Source organism: Aethina tumida, chromosome 5, assembly GCF_024364675.1.
Source record: "Aethina tumida isolate Nest 87 chromosome 5, icAetTumi1.1, whole genome shotgun sequence".
NCBI classification, from domain to species: Eukaryota; Metazoa; Arthropoda; class Insecta; order Coleoptera; family Nitidulidae; genus Aethina; species Aethina tumida.
In genome coordinates, this window is record NC_065439.1 from 25,133,841 (window position 1) to 25,147,072 (window position 13,232).

The window sequence follows — 13,232 nt, forward strand, 5'->3', positions numbered from 1 at the left end:
ATACAGAACATGTGAACTGGACAGATGGGCAATGGAAATCAGTCTTTTTTTCCAATGAATGTCGGTTCCAATTATTCAAATCTGATGGCATTTCATGGGTTTGAGGCATGGTGGAGGAGGCTTTATGGATTGGGGATGCTATTCCAGGTTTGACATGGACTCACTGGTTAAAATAGACGGGATAAAGGATAGTTTCGTTTATCCTGACATTCTGGAGAATCATATGCTTCTATTTACCGAAGATAACATTAGTTTACGGTGGACCTTCCAACACGATAACGAGTCGAAACACACGTTAAAGAATGGCTCTCTATTCAAGGAATACGTGTAATGTCTTGACCAGCACAAAGCCCAGGCCTAAATCCGATTGAAAACCTTTGGTATGAAATTGATCAGAAAATCCATACAAAAAGTTAAATTTCAATGAACTGTACGAAGAAGTTCAAAACCAGTACAAACAAATATGGCACGATTATATTGAAAAGCTACTGAAATCAATGGAAAAAAAAGCTTCAGAAGTTATTAATAATAATGGATATGTGTGATAAAATGTAAGATTGTATTATTTTATAGTTTCTGTACTTTTAACTCTTGATTTTTTTTATACATATTAATAAATATCTAACTAAATCCACTAATAAACAATTATAATGCCTTATTGTTGTTATCAACACTACATAACTGATAATAATTTTTAAACTGTCACACTAGGTGTGCTCTTTAAAACGAGAAATTTATTATTTTTTTCAATTGCCATTTGACTGTTTCTCGAGTGCAATTTTATCAATTACTTAATCTATGAACTGTTTATTAAAAAACGTTATCTTTTTGAAGTTCCCTTCATATTTTTAGACTTATTAGATTTATTGTTCGAAAACAGTAATTCGTGTTTATGAAAAAAATGTGTACATAAGTTCCTGGAGAACATAAAGTGTACGTACGCGGCTGGAAACAAATATTTGTGCTCGGGCTCGTATTTTTCTCTGTTATTAACAGATTTACAACTTTCCACATATTCCACGTACTTTTATTAGCTGCACCAATTTCCTATGGCGGCGAATTAGTGACGGAATTTTACATTAACAAAAATTATTCTTACGGAAAACGTTGATGGATTTAGTTTAGAGTTTTGGGAACGCAAACAAACAAACCTTGATTCGCATCAACAGTTTAAAGCAACGCAATAATATTTAATTAAACGGACTCGGCGACTCCAGCACATTCGGCAAATTATTTATTTACGTGCAGAAATGTGCTAATTTTAATTAGCCGACGCTTGTTGGCAAATAAAAATATTCAATAAAAAATGAAATGCCAAAATCTATTAACGATGTAAACACAAATCTATTATTCTAAAAATATAACATTGACATAGGTGAGACAAGCGATCCAACGCTCGCACAAATCGGACCGTAAAATGGTAAGAAAATTACGTAAAAACACAACAATCGCACAACAATAAAAATTAATAAACAAAATCGATACATTGCGGTTATTGTAATAATTTTCAATTACAAAAACTTGTACGGAACATAACCTCAAACTCGTCGACCACCGAAAATTTGCCATTGTTCAGTCGCAGTCGCGGCCCCCCTGGATTTTCGGTCGGCATTTTTCGAAAACGTCGCCGACGAAAACGCCGCACCGACGTGAGGCTATTGTTTTTGGGCGTGTAAGTATTAAAACAAGGGGCCGAACGCGGCGGTAAATTAAACGATACTCACACGACCATTCCGTAAGCGCCCTCCCCAATATAGGCCAGGTTGGTGTAGCGGGGTCCCACTTCGAAAAGTTGGCCCCTGACTATTTCGGCGTTCGGATTTGCAGCAGATACACCTGTAGATTCCGCCATTTTTAGCGAGACTTGCGAAACGACCTATCGCCACGAGAAACTCGCGCACACTGACAACTTTCGGTACAGGTAAAAGTATCATTTCCTCGTACGATCCCAGTGCCAGCGAAACTGTGCTTATGGACTGGATTTGATGTCTAATTTGATTGTTTTCGGTTCCGTTATGTGATTTTATCATGTAAAATTGTTAAATATATATTAATTGTTTTTTAAAAAATATGTATGCGGCATAATTATCCATTTTATTGACACGCCCTCTCTAAAATAAAACCATAATCAACACATATTATTCACTTTTTGTCCTGTTAATAAGCGGCAACTTGAAATTTTGCCGACTCCACAATCAATAACATTTTTATTTATTTAATAATTGTTATTCAAATTTTGTTAGTAGTTACATGTAATTAGGGTAGCATCCTTCTTCTATATATACTGTGCTAGCGATTCATAGATGTCGCACCTAAATTCCTCAAAAACTATTTGAATATAGTCATAAACACAGATGAAGAAAATAGTTCGTAAAAATAATATGTATCCCAAAACTAATTAACTAATTAAGAATACACCGTATTACAACAGCAATGAAGTTTTAAATTGCCGCTTGGGTAATTAGGCGCACAATTCTCCAAAATTTAACACTAGAGTGAGCCGCAGTCTATGTTCAGTAATTTCTGGTAAAATTTTACGAGAACATCTTTGGTTGGTGGTTAGTGCCGTAAATTTAATTTTTAAAGCAAATTTTGCTGTTTTACTCTAAACACCGGTCGTAAACATGAACGCGCCGCCAACCTTCGAATCATTCTTGCTTTACGATGGCGAAAAAAAGTGAGTCCGTTTTTGTTTTGGTTAACCTAACCTATAATTTGGGAAAATTTTAGGATAATAAGGGAACAGGATACGAAAGTGCCAAATGCTGCTATTTTTACCGTTAACAAAGAGGACCACACTCTTGGAAACATGATCAGAAAGTATGTTTATACGTTTATGATAATGTTATGGTAATAAATTTGTGTTTTAGTCAGTTGTTGAAGGACCCGAATGTGTTGTTTGCTGGCTACAAGTTGCCACATCCTTTGGAACACAAGTTTGTACTTAGAATTCAGACGACGTCAGACTATTCACCACAAGAAGCTTTGACTAATGCTATTACTGACTTAATTTCTGAGCTGTGTTTGTTTGAGGAACGTTTTAAGGTATGTATAAATGTAAATACAGTTAATATTATGCATTATTCAAGTATTATTAGTCATAATATTCCAATATTCTTGAAAAATAAGATAAATTGTGCTATTTTTGATTGTTTATTCCATAAACTACTTAATTAAAAAATAATTTCATAGAAAATATTAATTTTTCCACAGAATTATGAAATTTGGTATATACCCATTTCAGGGGATTCTTAATCCAGTTGTGTAGTTGTTAAAAAAATTGTCACAATGAATTCTTTAATCTTCATGCCTAAAAATTATTCTGTAGATTTCAGGTTTGGACCAAAATTTACTCATTTTGTTTATAAGTACATATTTTCATGCTTTACAGTTGAAAAAAAGTTTGTTAAAATCAGACAAAAAATACAAATTTTATGGGGGTGTCTCTCTATCAACAATTTATCTTTTCTGGTAATAATGTTTTTTTTTTTAATTTTAGGAGGCAATTAAGGAAAAGAAGGAAGGCTTGGATTAGATTTAAAAAAGACGAGTATTTATTATTTGTATTGTAAGATAAAACAATAAATAATTTTTATAACAAAATATTCTATTATTTAAAACTAACTGGAACATCCTCAACAAATTGAATTAATTTAAAAACAAATAAATACTATTTACAAATTTGTAACTAGAATTCTTGTATTTCTGTGCAGTTCTCCGTTTCATGACCAAAAACTGTAAGAAAAAATAAAAAATGTGTTTAATGATTTAAAAATATATTTCATACATACACTCAAAAATGTTTTGCATATTACTTGGAACATCACTGAGTGTAAATAATCAAAATATTGTCGATAAACATCTTTGCCCATTTAAATAAAATATTTTTAGTCCCTTTTATTATGTGATTAACATATGATTAGTGAAAATATGCATCTTATTATGCAAAACATATTTGAATGTGTATAATTATAAACTTACCCTCACAGATATCACAATAAGGCCTTGGCGGCGGCTTCTCCTTGGCTGGAGTAAGTCCAACTACTTGACTTCCAACCATTGGTTCATCTGAAGCTTGTTGGGGACAGTCTTCTGTTTCATGTAAATCAAATTCTTCACAAATATCACAGTACATTCTTACTGGTATTGCTCTTTCATGTGGGTTGTACCCAAGTCTAAAATAAAAAAATAACAAAATTCATATAAAAATTTATATAATTTATTTAAGGTAAAGTATATATAACGTCAAACAATTATTTGCATTCATCTGATCCAGCCCCACCCCCAGCCCTTCCTGTTCCACCTCCTTCCTCATCTTCAACACATTCCTCTTCGCGTCCCAATAGCCATATTTTTTGTATAGTTTTACCAATTCCAAGTCCGTTGTGGTTGTAATAAATGAGCCCCGCCAAAGTCAGACCGCAAGTAGCAAATAATAAAAATATAGCCAATTTAGGAATTGCGGAACCAAATATAACAGGTCTAATGTAGTCAGCGCAACAAGCTTCCAAACCCCAGAATGTGTGGAGAATGGTTGCTACCGCAAAAATATCATCGGACACAGTCGTAGGCGAGTAAAATGTCAACGGAACTACTCCAAGAAGTACCAAAGTAATGACTTTTTCGAAGGGCCATACTTTAGTATGATCTGCGGACATATTCCTTTTAACTACTTCAGAGATCAAACTGTTTTTGGGCAGAAGATTCTTGTTCTTGTCCGCAGTGATCAATACTTTGGAATACGCACGTGGAACTACCGGATTTACTTTTATAAAGTTTCCTGTTAATGCCGGACTTCTTGTTAGAGTTTGGAGCTTTATAGTGTTTCGTAAAATTGAGGCCAATGCCATATTTTGAGTTAAAATAGCAATGTGTAAAATGATTAAAAATATCTGACACACTAGTTAGTTGACAATAAATAAATCTTGAAAGCTGTTGCCATAGAAACCCATTTATAAAAAGATAATTATACTTACAATTGTAATTCTGCAGCAGCATTCGGACTGTATCCCATTTCCAAAATTTCGATTCTAGCTTTCTGTTCTTCGTTTTTCTTTTGCATGTCCACGATGATCGAGTTCAAGAAGGCCACCTGATTCTCCGCGAATATCTTCTCCTCCAGCAGCTGCTTGTAATCAGTGGATTTATTGTTATTTTGTACCTAGTTAGTGAAAAAATCCATGCACAAATCAAGCTATATACAAAATTATTAAAATAAACATGCAACGAAAGTTACTACTACTATTAATTAGCAGTTAGTAAACAAATATAAATATTCTACAACACATTAATAAAATCGGACAGCACCTTCCAGTATTATTGTTATATTATAAATTGTTTTACGTATTGTGAATAACGATGTACTAACCTCGTTGGGTTCCAAAGTGTTACCATTAACAACAGTTTTTTGTGCCTAAACGAAACAATATTAATAGAAGTGTTAGTGGTGGTATTAAATTAAGCCCTACCTTGGTTAGATCTTCCTTTAATCGTACTACTTCTAATTGGTGTAATTCTCTTGCGGCTTTCAGAGCCCTTTCTAATTCGACAATTTTGTCGTTTTGATTCGCTTTTTTCAATTTATCCTCATACTCAATTTTTTGTTTTTCCAATAACTGTTCTAAGTCCTTTTTGCTTTTTTCCATTTCTGCGATTACTTTGCTCTGATCAGCTTTCTGTAATTTTTCTTCAAACTCAATTTTTTGCATTTCTAATACGTGTTCCAAGTCTTTCTTGCTTTGCTCCAACTCTGTGATTACTTTGCTCATGTCAGCATTTCGTAATTTTTCTTCATACTCAACTTTTTGCGTTTCCAGTGCTTGTTCTAAGTCTTTCTTGTATTTCTCCAATTCTGTGATTACTTTGCTCTGGTCTGCTTTTTGTAATTTTTCTTCATATTCAACTTTCTGCATATCTAATATGTGTTCTGTGTTCTTTTTATCATTAAGAGCTTCAGCAAGAGATTTCTGTAAACCTTCCAATTCACTTATATATTTTGTTTTAGACTCCTCGAAAAGTTTGTCCTTCTCTAACAACTGCTGAGATAGTTGCTGAAGTTTCTCGTTGGAATCTCCAGAAGTGGTAGCCAAAGATTGCAAATCATTTTCAAGTTTTTGTTTTGTTTCCTGTAATTCTTTTATTGTTGTATTTGATTCTTGCAATTTGTTTTCCGTTTCTTGTTTACCAGCTTGTATATTCGTTAAGTCATCTTTTATTTTATCGTTTTCCTTTTTTAGGGTCTCTTGTTGAGTTTTGATTTCTTCCAACTGTTGTGTCAACGTTTGCAAATCTTGTGTTTTATTTGATACATCTTTTTGTAACAACTCATTGGCTTCATTAAGTGCTTTAATTTCGTTAATTTTTAACTTCAGTTCCTCGGAATTAGAAGCCAACGTTGCTTCCCTTTGTTGAATTTCCTGCTGGTGTTTTTCGAGTAATTCTTTAGATGAAGTTTCCTGAGCAGACTTTAATACATTGATTTCCGACACTAATTTATTTTGTTCTTCTGTTGAACGTTTTAGACTTTCATTAATATCTTGTATTGTTTTTTCTTTATTTGCTACTTCTTCAGTTAATTTAATATTTAATTTCTCCACCTCTTTTATTTTAGCTGAAAGAGTACCCTCTGAGTCTTTCAATTTTTGAAGTAACGAATCTTGTTGTTCCTTCAATAGCTTTTCATAATCAGCTTTAATAGTTTCTTGTGTAGCTGTAGCTTCTTTTTTGGCATTTTCGATTTCATTTCGCAATATTGTGGCATTTTCCGTTTCTAAAATTTTGTAGTTGTTTTGAGATTCGGTTAATTCTTTTTGTAGTAATTCCATGGCCGTTTGTTTCTTTGTCAACTCCTCTTGAAGATTGTTGGTTGAGTCTTGTAGATTTTTAGAAGTCTCATTCTGTTTATTTAATTCTTCAGTAATTTTATTTAAGCTAAGTTTCAATTCGTCGATCTCCTTTTGATGCTTTTCATTCAAATCTTTTATGATAGTTTCATTGCTGGTTTTAGCTGAATCAAAACTTTTCTCAGCCGTTTCTATTTGTAAACGTTTTTCTTCAATCTCAGCAGTCAACTTTTCAATATACTTTTCTTTTTCCGCCAAAGAATTGCCTAGTTGGGATTTTGTTTCTTCAAATTCCACAATTTTTTCTTTCAAACTCTCCTTAATTTCGTCACGTTCCTTCTTTAGATTGTTTTCAACATCGGATAAGCTACTTTGATACTGTACTAAATCATTTGATACTGTTTGAAGGTCTAGTTTGGTGGTTTGAAGTTCTGTTTGCAAATTTTGAATTTGGTTATCTTTTTCTTTTAAACTATCTTCCATATTCTTTAATTCAGTATTCTTTGCTTCATTATTTTCTGATAATTCTTTTCTGATGGATTCTAATTGTTCTGAGATATTTTTGTTTATTTCCAATTGACTGGTTAACTCTGTCTTAACTTTATTATGTTCGGTGTTAATAGCTTTTAATTCGGCCAATTTAACCTGAAGCTGTTCAGAAATTTCTTTAATTTTCTTATCCTTTTCTGTGGACTCAACGGAATATTTTTCAAGTAACTTGTTATTATTTTCCTCATAGGATTTACTTATTCTTTCAATTTTTTCTGTTAATTGTTTTATGTCTTCTGCATGTTTGGTTATAACAGCATTCTTTTCCTCCAGTTCTTTTTCTTTGTTCTGTATTTCGGAAGTCATCTTGTTTTGTAAGCTTTCAAATTCTTGCGACTTTAATTTCACTTCTTCGGTTAATTTATTAAGTTGTTCTTTGACCTGTTTTTCATTATTTGAGTTTTCAGAAATAGCACCTTCTTTAATTTTGATCTCTTCTTCTTTTTGTGCGATTACTGACCTTAATTCATTTTCGACTTTTTCGAAATTTTGTACTTTAGTTTTCAGTTCTTCTTTTGCTGCTTCCAATTGGGTACGTAAATCATTTTCTAAATCACTTAAATTACTATGATACTTTTCTAATTCGCTGTTTTTGCTATTCAAATCAGTTTTCAATGTGGCTAATTCTTTTTCTAATTGGACGATTGTTTCCTCCTTTGATTTAACATTATCAGTTTGTGTTTCTAAATCAATATTTTTAGCACTCAAATCCATTTTTAGCTTTTCTAATTCTTTGTTTAAATCAGATTGTGCGACAGACGTTTCTTTAGTAAGTTTTTCTAATTGTTCAGTCTTTTCGTTTAAGGCGATTTGCAACTTTTCAATCTCCGCTTTAAATATAGAAATGTCATTGTCTTTTTGAGATGAAACATCTTTGTTTTCCGTTATTTTTCTGCTGAGTTCCTCCAATTCTTCCTTGAACTTTTCATTGGCACAAGTGGCCGTTGTTAAGTTTTCTTCCAATGACTTTATAGTTTCTAAATTTTGATTCACCGCGTTTCGACTTTCTTCCAGATCTTTTTGTAAAGTTGCTACTAATTCTGTGATAGACAACACAAATAAAATAAAATGAAATTAGTAAAAAAGCAACAGTGTAACAAAATAAAATACAAAAAACAAATATAGGTACAAAAAAGCTTCTAGACATAAATTATTTATTATATACATGTGTGTATATTCAATAACAAAAAAAATATTTGTTATTAAATGCGTAAATTTAACTTAAACCCTTTCATTTAATTAATTAATTAATTAAATCAACTGCATTTAGAATATTGAATGTTTAAGGTTTAAGGTAAGCTGTAAATTTAATTGTATTTTACCTGAATTGCCTTTTGCACTCAGTAACTCTGTTTTTAAATTTTCTATTTCTTCTCTGGCCTTCATGAGCGTTTCTTCTGATTCGAATAGTTTTGTGGCATCCGCCTCACCTTTCTGCTTCTCAGTCGTGAGCAAGTCTTCCAGTTCCTTAATTCTAGCATCTTTGGATTCATTCTCTTGCTAAAAATATTCATATTATTTTAATCCGAATAAGATTCCCAAGTAAACGGTGTTAGATATACAAACAGAAACAAGATGCAGTTAAATTAAAATACATGACACACACGAGAACTTACTTTTTGTGCTAAAATTTTTCCCTGAAATTAAGATGACGATAAACCAAACGTACCAAACGTAAGAAATGGGCAAAAGTAAACATAGAAATGTGTTTATAGGTAACGTATTTTAATGCATATTCACCTCAACATCACCCTTAGTGATTGCGGCTTCCTCAAACTGAAACAGCAGGTCTTCATTTTTCCGCTTTTCGTTCTCCAACTGGGCAATCAGTTCGCTCCTGTCATCTTTCAGCTTGTTCAGGAGAACCATGTGCTCCTGCAGCTTCTCCTCGCATTCGAGTCGGTACTAAAGTAAAAAACGGTTAATTACGAGTGTTAAGGAATTATTTTATCGTCAACCTTATCGTATTCCTGTTTAATTTGGACGTATTTTTGTTCGGCTTCTTCGGCCAAACTGGCCGCTCTCGTGATTTCGGCACGTTCAAGATCCCGTTCCTTGAGCAGTTGTTCGATGTGCTGTTGTTTTTCTTTTAGTACGTCCTATGGAAGTGGTTCATTAAAATATGATGGGGACAATCGTCAGAAAAACCAAGATTAAAATTTGTGTAATAAATAAAATTGGGACCACCAATAAATATCGTGGAAGTTTATTGAAATAATTAATTCTTGTCCTCGTGTTAACTTAAGAATAATAATAATTTTAATAATAACATCATTGACCTTGTAATACTATTTTTATTAAAAAATTAAATTGAATAAATAAATATTAAAATAATAAAAGGGTAATTAAGTAAATAATATTTAATATAAATATGTTTATTGCTTAAGATAATAAAATGAAGAAAATGTTGCTTAAACACTTTTAAGTCCTGTTTGCAAACGTTATGAATTAAATTATTAATTAATTATGTTGTTCTATATTTTTAGACTTCACTGTTCAACAAGACTTTCTATTATGATTTAACAATTAAAATGATGAGTTAATCTATTAAATAACTTTTATTCATTTAGAAAATGAATTTGGAAATAATAAATTAAAATTAAACAAACGTTTAAAAATATAATTTTTTGGAATTACATAATGTATTGTGGTTTTCAACATAAATATATACATTTCATTTATATGCTAATGTAACTCAATAAATTCTATATTAGATAATAGTTCAATCTAAATTGTCATTTTATTATTTTTTTTTTTAAATATATTTTTCAACCCAAAAATGAATTTATATTATTTAATTCATTAATCGTTATTTTCTTATTAATTGTTTTTTAATAAAATACTCTTTTTTATATTTTATATAACTTATTATATATATTTATCTGAAAAAATTAGTTGAATACATTTTTTTACTTGAATATTATGTATTTTATTATTTACTTTATTATACATTGACTTAAATTTATTTAATTATTTTTTATATATTTTTATTTTATATTAATTAAATTGTCAAATTGTCGTTAAATTTATTTAATTATTTTTTATATATTTTTATTTTATATTAATTGGGTTGTCAAATTAAAACATGTAAAAGCAATAAACAAGGACAAAAATTAAACACAAAGAAACATTTTTATTACACATATACATAAATATTTATTTTTATTATACATAAATCAAATCACAATAAAAGTAAAACTCTATTACAACATGAGTAAACTTTATTAATACATAACAATAGTTAAACATATAAATAAACTAATCTTGGATTATAACTTAACAACGAGTACCTATTAGTGGTCAAAGTACACATAAAATATTTTTTTATTTATTCATAATAGCATACGCTAAAATCCTGTTAATACTTAACAAACAACTATTAAATAAGCTGAAAGCTGGTTTTTCTGATTGGATACATCAAAAGGCCTTAATAAGTTACCTGGAGGGCCGTTCTGGTTGGTATGGGCGTTGTGGTGCTACTTTTGGGTGCTAGTTTCTAATAAAAAACGCACAACAAATCATTAGAAAATCTCAAAAAAATGTGATTAATGGTTATAATTTATATTTTTATGTTGAACATTATTCACATAAAACAAACACAAACCAATAAAGCATAATATTAGCAATAAATTAATTAATTAAAAAAAACTGCAAAAAATGTGTAAAAATAGCTGAAGGTTAAATGTTAAAAATAAATTAAATGGCACAAAAATAACATGCCACAAATAATTAGCCAAATAAACAACAAAAAAAAACTTGTTAAGTAAATTAATATTTGTACAATCGTTAACTGTTACTTATCTTGGTTGGTGTTGTCCTTTTGTATTAAATTATGTTATAAATACATCATATTGATGATAATTATTGACCATGAACTTCAAACAACAAATGTGTTATTAACATTTTAACTTTAAAAAAATCATCAATACATGTACTGGCAAAAAGATATTTAACAACACGCAACCTACCTTAACCGGGGGGCTCATAGCTGAGTTAGACACTCTTACCCTTCTAATGCCAGACGCAGCGCTGGTCATAGAAGACAAGGAAACCATCGATTCCTTCGAGTTAGCCCTCCTCAATCCGGTGGGAGGTAAACCTCCGCCCGGATGTACTTGGCAAGAGCTGGGCTTGATTTTACTGGGCGATTTACTGACTTTCGACGGCGGAGCAAAGAGCCCAAAGTTGGGGCGACACTCGAAATACCTACGGACAAAATGCTGGAGTGATTCGGAACGTCGTGCATGGGTTTTAGTACCTTTTTCCATTGACGGAACCGTCGTTCTTGCCTCTGGGTTCGTCCAGCTCAACGCCAACCCATTCGCCCTTGGCGAACTCAGCAGGACCGATGTACCTGACATAACCCACTTTGCTGCCCTGGCTTGATTTTACGATAACTCTGTCGCCCAGTTTGTAATCGATGTGGGCGGTGGACGCAAGACTCGTGTTAGAACCATCTGAAACCAAAGTGCTGAACAAGTGCGCACGGCTTCATTTTAGTTTTAGTTACATGTGGACATGGGGGACTTCAGCAAACTCCTCGAACTACCCGTGGGCGACACCGGACTCCTGTTGACGCCGTTCGTGGGGGTGGAACAGGCGAACGTGTCCCCGGAGCCCATGCCCGGCATTTCCAGCGGCACGGTGGTCAATCTGGTGAGGCGCGAGAACACGCCCTTCTTCGGTTCGCATTGGAAGTACCTAATGCCGGTGACGGAGCCGTCGTTCTTCCCTAAAATTGCATCGGTAACAGGCGGGAACTTCGTCGCCGGAACCGTCGGACAACCTTTCTGGTACTTCATGTGTGAAACGACTTATTTATTCACGCAACATAACAATAACGAGGCCGTTCCTATATTAATAGGTCACGCGTGACTGGCGTACGAAATACCAGAAAAGAAATCCCGATCGGATCAGCATTGCAAATTACCGATGGGTTCGTCGAGGACTATGCCCGCCCAGTCGCCGGGTGCGAACTGGGTCTCGCCGATGAAGGCGATCCTGCCCGGCTTGGTGCCACCCACCCACACCCGCTGTCCTATGATGAAGCTGTCGGTGTCTTCTGTCAGGATCGCGCTGGAATCTGCATCCATATTCATGTTAATAATGTGATAGGTGACGTCTTTATTGGAGATGTTACTGTTAGATGGGTTCATTAAACATTAAGTACGAGTATCTTCGGATTAAAATGTTATTAGATTCCTTGTAGGATTTTGTTACGTGAAAACCGGTTGTTTCTTCATAGAGAGTGGAAATAAAAGACGTGGTTTCATCCAGTTATTCCAAGGACAACGAACACATACAAGGGAAGATTTTTATACAAAACACATACACTGAGCCCAACACCTCTCTAACTAATAGTTCAGAATAATTTCTAAACTGAATTAATTGAACTATAAATGAAAAAACTTCCAACTGTGTACTGTGTTCAACGCAACCGTTAAAAATGATAAGAAAAGAGGAACCATTTTTTATAGAAAATACATATAGCCTGGCTCATTTGAGATAGGAACACCTCCATAACTATTTTATTGATCCATTATTCATTAGGATCAAATAAAAAACTTATGGAGATATCTCAATTAGAGAAGTACTGTTGGATGGGATCTTTAAATTTTATGTATCTTTGAATTGAAAGGATATTAAATTGATTGTAGGAGTATATTATGCGACAACTGGTTAGTTCTTCATAAGGAATTGAAATAAATGACGTCAATCTATCCAGTTAATAAAACTTAGAAAATCATGTAGACAGTTTTCCACACAGAACAAGGAACCATTTTATAGTAAATTTACACAATGTGGTCCATTTAAGAGGGGAACATCTCCTTAAATATTGTA

The 13,232-nt window shown here is 32.7% G+C and overlaps 4 protein-coding genes across 13 annotated transcripts in view; 1 reads left to right on the forward strand and 3 right to left on the reverse strand.

Annotated features, from left to right (window-relative positions):
- Positions 1 to 1,906, reverse strand: part of LOC109603469 (mitogen-activated protein kinase 1) — a 57,484-nt gene extending 55,578 nt beyond the window's left edge. Inside the window, exon 1 of the mRNA XM_049967166.1 lies at positions 1,725 to 1,906. Within this exon, the coding sequence (XP_049823123.1) occupies positions 1,725 to 1,852 (128 nt within the window). The 5' untranslated portion in view covers positions 1,853 to 1,906. The remainder of the gene's footprint in view (positions 1 to 1,724) is intronic.
- A 538-nt stretch (positions 1,907 to 2,444) lies between these two features.
- On the forward strand, positions 2,445 to 3,603 carry LOC109605334 (DNA-directed RNA polymerase II subunit RPB11). Its single transcript, XM_020021899.2, has 4 exons — positions 2,445 to 2,677; positions 2,731 to 2,820; positions 2,871 to 3,045; positions 3,500 to 3,603. The coding sequence occupies exons 1-4, from the start codon at positions 2,625 to 2,627 to the stop codon at positions 3,533 to 3,535; spliced, it is 354 nt and encodes a 117-aa protein (XP_019877458.1). The 5' UTR covers positions 2,445 to 2,624; the 3' UTR covers positions 3,536 to 3,603.
- Positions 3,550 to 13,232, reverse strand: part of LOC109605330 (restin homolog) — a 34,871-nt gene continuing 25,188 nt past the window's right edge. For 7 of the 10 annotated variants that reach the window (XM_049968117.1, XM_049968112.1, XM_049968123.1 and 4 more), the window contains 14 exons: positions 12,322 to 12,474; positions 11,902 to 12,123; positions 11,650 to 11,848; positions 11,360 to 11,597; positions 10,831 to 10,887; positions 9,350 to 9,490; positions 9,132 to 9,296; positions 9,008 to 9,028; positions 8,714 to 8,891; positions 5,469 to 8,431; positions 5,369 to 5,413; positions 4,977 to 5,161; positions 3,982 to 4,175; positions 3,550 to 3,735 (listed from right to left, as the gene is read on the reverse strand). In XM_049968117.1, coding sequence (XP_049824074.1) covers positions 3,689 to 3,735; positions 3,982 to 4,175; positions 4,977 to 5,161; positions 5,369 to 5,413; positions 5,469 to 8,431; positions 8,714 to 8,891; positions 9,008 to 9,028; positions 9,132 to 9,296; positions 9,350 to 9,490; positions 10,831 to 10,887; positions 11,360 to 11,597; positions 11,650 to 11,848; positions 11,902 to 12,123; positions 12,322 to 12,474 — 4,808 coding nt within the window. In that variant the 3' untranslated portion in view covers positions 3,550 to 3,688. The remainder of the gene's footprint in view (positions 3,736 to 3,981; positions 4,176 to 4,976; positions 5,162 to 5,368; positions 5,414 to 5,468; positions 8,432 to 8,713; positions 8,892 to 9,007; positions 9,029 to 9,131; positions 9,297 to 9,349; positions 9,491 to 10,830; positions 10,888 to 11,359; positions 11,598 to 11,649; positions 11,849 to 11,901; positions 12,124 to 12,321; positions 12,475 to 13,232) is intronic. The other 3 variants (XM_049968115.1, XM_049968114.1, XM_049968113.1) reach the window with 3 other exon arrangements.
- LOC109605332 (succinate dehydrogenase [ubiquinone] cytochrome b small subunit, mitochondrial-like) lies at positions 4,204 to 4,967 on the reverse strand. Its single transcript, XM_020021898.2, has one exon. The coding sequence runs from the start codon at positions 4,848 to 4,850 to the stop codon at positions 4,254 to 4,256; it is 597 nt and encodes a 198-aa protein (XP_019877457.2). The 5' UTR covers positions 4,851 to 4,967; the 3' UTR covers positions 4,204 to 4,253.